General features: G+C 46.9%; 1 protein-coding gene across 1 annotated transcript; it reads left to right on the top strand.

Moving 5' to 3' along the window:
* Positions 1 to 6: 6 nt before the first annotated feature.
* Positions 7 to 4,640, top strand: LOC119307174. Its single transcript, XM_037583264.1, has 4 exons — positions 7 to 468; positions 1,997 to 2,146; positions 2,271 to 2,933; positions 3,068 to 4,640. The coding sequence occupies exons 1-4, from the start codon at positions 127 to 129 to the stop codon at positions 4,139 to 4,141; spliced, it is 2,229 nt and encodes a 742-aa protein (XP_037439161.1). The 5' UTR covers positions 7 to 126; the 3' UTR covers positions 4,142 to 4,640.
* Positions 4,641 to 6,719: the final 2,079 nt, after the last annotated feature.

The following is a 6,719-nucleotide window of genomic DNA, read 5'->3' as shown; positions in this document are numbered from 1 at the left end:
CCCCGCCCGCGCAATCCGCTCCTAAAGCGCCCTTCTTGGACGACGGAGGACTTCCCTGTTCGATTAGGCGGTCCTGAGGCTCCTGCGCCGGAGGTAGAGGCCGAGGGGGTGCTCTGAGGCTCGTTGATGCTGGCGATGCGGTGGCCGTGGCCGCCGGCGGCGAGGAAGTTCAGCGTGCGGCTCGTGGTGCGCCGGGCGGAGGGCCTGCCCCCTGCCCCCGCGACGGACGCGGACGCCGAGGCCAGGATGGCCGTCGAGCTCAAGTGGAAGGGCCCCAAGGCCAGGTGGAAGGGCCTCCGGGTCTGCCGCAACCGCACGCGCCTGGAGGCGCCGGCGCCGGCGGCGGATGCGGAATCCTCCGTGGCGTGGGACGAGGAGTTCGAGGACGTGGTCACCCTCACCGCGGCCTCGCACCGCAAGCCCGCCGCCGCGTTCCACCCCTGGGACCTCTCCTTCTCCGTCCTCAATGTGAGCACACTCCCCTGCCCCCCCTCTCTCTCCGCGTACTGCTACCGCTCCCTTTTTTTTCCGCGTCAAAATTAAAGTAATTTTGATATGTTCTTGACGTCGTAATTGGATCGATGGATTTGTTATTTTGACGATTTCCCCACCCGCACTTTGTGCCGATTCTGATTCGATTGGATCATTGGGTTAAAAGTTTCGCGTGGGTGTTTGAATCATTCCTGTTTGGATATTTTTTTGGAATTTCATCCCCGGTCATGGTGATGGCGAAAGTTTTGACTTTTTTCGTTGAAAAAGTCAGTCTCATTGGTTTTTCGTTGAAAACGATATCTTATTTATAATTCGTTTAGATCTTGCCTTTTAGAACAACAACAACAAAACAATCCAAGGCAACAAACCCAAGCTTTTAACAAAATATGACCATTCTAAATTTGAGTATAAGCTTTAACAGAATATAACAATTTATAAAATTGATTATAAGTTTTTTTTCCTGAAAAATGTGCAAGCAGTGTGGTTGGTGCTGGTCTTTATTTCAGTTTTTGTGACGATGGGATTATTGATCTTAGCCACTTTTCTGTCCTTTTTGGCTATTGTGATGTTCAATGATTAGGATTATGGTGGTTAGGCCATGTAGTTGTCATTTGGGATCGCCAAATCGGTTTAGCTTTATTGCAAATTTTCAATAGCTTACTGGTAACAATGAGGTGTTTTTTAGCCAGTATATGTTTGTCTAGGCAACTGAGTTATTTGAATATATGAAAGCCTAGCTGTCGTTTTAATGATAAGTATCTATGTTGTTCATATTAGTAGCTTCAGCTTTGCTGTCGTAAACTAGGTATGGTACAAGGAGAAAGCGATATAATGCAATATACAATTAATTATACTCTTGTCGGGCTTCGCAAACTCAGGAGAGATTGTCCATACATGAATTCATTAGGCTTATTGTACTTGTCCTGCCAATTGTTGCTTTGTGAGCCTTTAGACAAACACCGACACAATGAAAAAATGTGATGCCGTGCCTTGTTGTCCCAGCTGTTTCCACTAGTTTGTGATTGGCGGTATTGCCATTTTGTCGCGTTGTTTGCTTGGTGATTCGCCGTTGTGCCATTTATTGTTTTGAGTACACTGTGTAACTGGAAGCTAATCTAGTGGGAGCTTGCCAGTTGCCACCCAATTATCAGGGAAAAGAAACGGATAGCTACAATTGGCGCCATATACCCTCTACTGTACTTCTTCACCGACACATTTAAATTCCTACGAGGCAGGCTACCAGTTCTGCCGAGTTAAACTAGTGCAAAATGACCGCGTCATTTAAATCTCTACGTGGCAGGCTCCTGGTTTTGCTTAGTTAAACTATTGTAAAGTAAATTGACCACAGCGTTCAAATCCACATGAGCAGGCTACCAGTTTTGCCGAGTTAAACAAGTGTAAATTGGAATGTGTAGAACACTTTGCATCTTCTTTTGATTAGTCTGTTCTAATGCATTCCTGCACTTTATTCTGACCTCTCAATGGTTTGTTTCTATTGTTGCAGGATTCAAATAAAGGCCCAAAAGGTGAATTAATTTTGGGAACTGCATCACTGAACCTAGCAGATTACGCATCTGCTGCTGAAGAGGAAATTGAGATTATCCTCCCATTGTCGGCGCCCAATGGCACTCCCGAGTCTTCCCCATCACTTCATGTATGTTGGTGATATGATGCTATAAACCAGTGACACTTTCTTGTCCGATATATATTGTTTTCTCATTGGAACACGATATATCATATAGTCAACCAGTTTGTTAATTACTGTCCTTCTTTTTCAGCTCACTCTGAGTTTGGTGGAACTAAGACTTCCTCAGCAATCACCAGATGCAGCACAGCGTTCTGTTGCTTGTGTCCCATTGTCACCATCTTCTGGTGACTCCGTTCCTTCTGGAAAAGATGAGCATTCTGTTATTAAAGCTGGGCTGAGAAAGGTGAAAATCATCACAGATCTTGTGTCGACTCGAAGGTCTAAGAAGCCTAAGAGAGAGGATGACAGCAGTGATAAGTATGTTCATAGTGACGGCGCCGAATACCCTTGTGTTATTGACTCTGATGATGATCTAGATGATAGACAGAGGGATGATGACTTAGGGGGTTCAACTGTCAGGAAGTCCTTCAGCTACGGTTCGCTGCAGTCTGTGAATGTAGCTGGTGGCCTCTTTTATGCACATGCAAGGATTGATGGAGAGCACGAGGACTGGATATATTACAGTCACCGTAAATCTGATGCCGGCTATCATGTAGAGAAAGAGCCATCATCCACTTCGGAGGAGAATTCCTCTGTAGTTATTCGGCGAAAAAGGAGCATACTTCCTTGGAGAAAGGTCAAACTGCCGAAGAAAGGGGAACCTTTATTGAAGAACAAGAATGGAGAAGAGGGTGGGGATGATATTGACTATGATCGCCGGCTATTAACCTCTTCTGGTGAATCCGTTTCTGGGGTACCTATTTCTTTCATATCTTGGACATGATTCTTGAATTTCACTTTCTGTTTACTGCTTTTGTGCCCATTTCCCTTTGTTTTTCTCATCGTTGGAGGCTTGCTGATATAGCATATGATCTTTCTTATTTTCAGGGATCAAGTGGTTCTGTTAGTACTATGGAGTCAGTATTTGGCGATGACAATTTTGTTGTGGGGAACTGGGAGTCAAAGGAGGTACTTAGTCGTGATGGGCATTTGAAGCTTTCCACCCAGGTGTTCTTCGCATCAATAGACCAGAGGAGTGAACGGGCTGCCGGGGAGAGTGCCTGCACCGCACTGGTGGCTGTCATCGCGGACTGGTTCCAGGCAAACCAGGAGCTGATGCCAATCCGCTCACAGTTTGACAGCCTCATCCGAGAAGGGTCTCTAGAGTGGAGGAAACTTTGTGAGAATGAGACCTATAGAGAGCGCTTCCCCGACAAGCACTTTGATCTTGAGACGGTACTTCATGCCAAGATCCGCCCACTCACAGTTGCTCCTAACAAGTCATTCGTTGGGTTTTTCCAGCCTGAAAGTGCAGAGGATGGCAGTGGGTTTGACTTCCTTGACGGTGCCATGTCATTCGATAACATCTGGGAGGAGATCAGCCAAGCAGCGGAGGCTTCTTCTACTGAGAAGCCTACTCTTTATGTTGTCAGCTGGAACGACCATTTTTTCGTCCTCAAGGTCGAGGCTGACGCGTACTACATCATCGACACACTTGGTGAGAGGCTGTACGAAGGTTGCAACCAGGCATACATCTTGAAGTTCGATGACAGCACCACAATTCACAAAGAGCCCGCTGAAAAGAAAGAAGGCAGCCCTGATTCGAGCGCACACCACAAGGATTCTGCAGAAAGCTCCTCCACCGAGCAGGACAGCGGAACTGACGACACCGAGGAGAGCGAGCTCGTGCTCAAGGGCAAGGAGGCGTGCAAGGAGTACATCAAGAGCTTCCTGGCCGCCATCCCGATCCGCGAGCTGCAGGCCGACATCAAGAAGGGGCTCATGGCGTCCACGCCGCTGCACCACCGCCTCCAGATCGAGTTCCACTACACCGAGGCGTGCCCCAGAGAGATCACCCTCCCGGCCCCGGCCCCCGCGGTCGAAGCCCCCTTCGAGTTTTGCTGGCCCGACCCGCCGCCCGCCATGGAGTTTCCCCTCGCACCTGCAGTCGCCGTTGTATAGTGCCCGCCGCCATGGCCGCCGAGAGCTAATCGACCGGCGTTTAACATACAGAGAGTGAGAGAGAGAGAGAGAGAGAGAGAGAGAGAGAGAGAGCCTGCTTTTTCAGGGCGAACCCTGAAGTGAACCGGGTCGAAGATCTGGCTTCGTCTCGGGTTTGCGCCGTTTGCTGTCTAGTTAGTTGAGATGAAACCGAACTGACTAGTATAGGTAACCGAACCGAACCGAACAAAATTCCCGTTTTGCTGTGTGTGTTTGCCTTCACTTTCTCTGCCAGGCTATGATGGGAGGAGCTTTCATCTTGTACAAAGAAAGAAGAATGCTGTCTGCTCCTACCTGTCGCCCTGAATTGAATTGTGATGGGACCTGCCTGTAATCATCCTCCTTGGTAGATCCTCAATGTTAATTATGTTAATGTTAATTATTATGCCATGTTCCTTTCTTCTGAGAGATACTTTCGCTACTGCTTTGAGCTTCCAGTTCAGGGGAGCTTGTAGCTTCATATGTCTGGAAATTTGGATTGAAGAAGGGGACATGTTTAGTTCAGAAAAGAAAGGAAGTGGACATGTGAATGCAAATACACTAGCTAGTACTAATTGAGTTGGATCATCTTGTGAACATGACATGATCCTTGGATGATGAGCAGTTCTATGTCTGCATCAGTGCAAAGATTTATCAAAACGAGTGAAGCCTCTCCCTGTCAACGACTGCTTTTCCGGTTCATGACAGGCAATTGATCCCATCCACCACAAATATATTTCTTTTTGGTTGAGTGTGACAGGTGAGCTGTAGCTGCCATTGTGGAACTGTTAGATGCAGTGTGTACATCGTGTGTGTACATGTGACAGGTCAAAGTCAATCTTTATTTGTTTATAGGATTTTTTAAATATATATATCTGGTGTATTTCAATTTTCATGCTAGCTGGCATCACTTTCCTGGAGTCAACTCTGACCTGTAGACACATGCTCATCAGATTCAGATGGCCCATGGCTAAGCTGAAAACAAAACAGAAAAACAATACTAGTGCAGCAAGTAAAGCACAAGCTACAGCATTTACCTTGGCAAGATTTTTTGTAGGAGAAACATTTTGTCTACCGTCAAATGCTTGTAAAAATCTTGCAAAATTCCTACCAAAAATCTAACCGTTCTAACAAAAGGATCTGGAAAATGCAGAGGGTTTACCAACCAGGCGGAATAGCAATGCACTCTACCAATTCATGGCACCGAAATAAAAGCAGATGGGAGATTGGACTTGTTGTTTGGTTACTGCGTCTACCCGATGGGAGATGGTAGCTCGGAATATTTTCAACCGGTTTGGATGACGGTCATGTAATAGGATAGGCATGTAGTGCTCCTATTGTTTTGCCAGCCGGTTGTGGCTTTGGGTCTTTCCTCTTTTGCGCTTTTGTTGATGTTTGTACTACGACCTTTCGAGACTTTGTTACTGGATTATCCTTTTAATAATATGAGCCGTATGCATCGTTCTGATGCAGAGGCTGGGGTACATCCCCTTTTCCCAAAAAAAAAAAAATGGCACCGAAATAAAAGCAGCATTATGGCCAGGTCAGGCTCAGGCAGTAGTGCTTCCTCACAGCCATTGCAGGGCTGAAAAAGTTGGCATCTGGGGGGCCTTTTTGTGTGCTCAAAGCCATGCTGATTAATTGTTTGGTTAATTGGCTTACTGAAGTATTAATGGGTCCAGTTAAGTACACCCGTACCTGTTGCATCTCTAATCATTCTATCAACTGAATAAAGGATCAATACCCCCTCCGTCCGGAAATACCTGTCAATATATATATGGCTTTCCACCCAACCTGTTTGAGCAGTAATTGAATCCCTGGTTCAACACTCGAATTCACATCTAAGAAGCATCTGTTATGCTGACTCCCCACAAAAAATCCCTGGTTCAACACTCGAATTCACATCTAACGATCATTCTATAACTAAAATAAGTCTAGATACAACCATTTCGGGGACAAGTATTTTTAGACGGAGGGAGTAGTTAGAATTATCGCCATGACATTTGTATTACAAGTGACAATAAAAAAAACCCGGCAAGAACATTACTACTATATCTGATCCATGAGCTCCATTCAACCTAGGCAAGGAGAGGCATTTCTGGTTTCTCTTTGTGATGCAGCAAACAGATGCTGAGACAGAGAGATTACATGGGCTATTTCTGGGTTTCAACTCATCACAAAGAGGCCGCTCAAACTGTCCTGGAACAACAGAAAACTCACTCGCCTTCCTACTTGAAGTAGGTTCAGAGTTGAGAGCCTGAAACTCTGCAAGTGAAGCAAGCTGCATCACAATTTTACCATGAGAAGATTTTTGCTAGGTGAAACATCTCCTTCATTGAGCCGCCAGCCACCACCGGCCTAACCGCCGGCCCTCACCACCCACGTCCGGCGGCACGGAGCGCCGCCTTGCCTCGCCGCCCTCCCCGGAACCACTCCCCACCGCCGGTCCTCCGTTGCCCCGACCATCCCTATAGGGCCCCCACACTAAGCTTTTTCTCCGGCAGATCCCCACACCACCGCCCCCATCCTGAACCCTAAGACAGACACCGGGGTGATGACG

The sequence above is a fragment of the Triticum dicoccoides genome, chromosome 5B, assembly GCF_002162155.2.
Source record: "Triticum dicoccoides isolate Atlit2015 ecotype Zavitan chromosome 5B, WEW_v2.0, whole genome shotgun sequence".
NCBI classification, from domain to species: domain Eukaryota; kingdom Viridiplantae; phylum Streptophyta; class Magnoliopsida; order Poales; family Poaceae; genus Triticum; species Triticum dicoccoides.
Note: the sequence above shows the minus strand (reverse complement) of the source record. Positions and strands in the feature narration are given on the sequence as shown.

What these genes read in the sequence shown, in the direction of transcription:
- LOC119307174 (XM_037583264.1), top strand. Translation starts at nt 127, where the DNA reads ATGCTGGCGATGCGGTGGCCGTGGCCGCCGGCGGCGAGGAAGTTCAGC. An exon ending in TCTCCTTCTCCGTCCTCAAT is followed by an intron (nt 469 to 1,996) that starts GTGAGCACACTC and finishes CTATTGTTGCAG; the next exon opens with GATTCAAATAAAGGCCCAAA. An exon ending in CTGGTGAATCCGTTTCTGGG is followed by an intron (nt 2,934 to 3,067) that starts GTACCTATTTCT and finishes TCTTATTTTCAG; the next exon opens with GGATCAAGTGGTTCTGTTAG.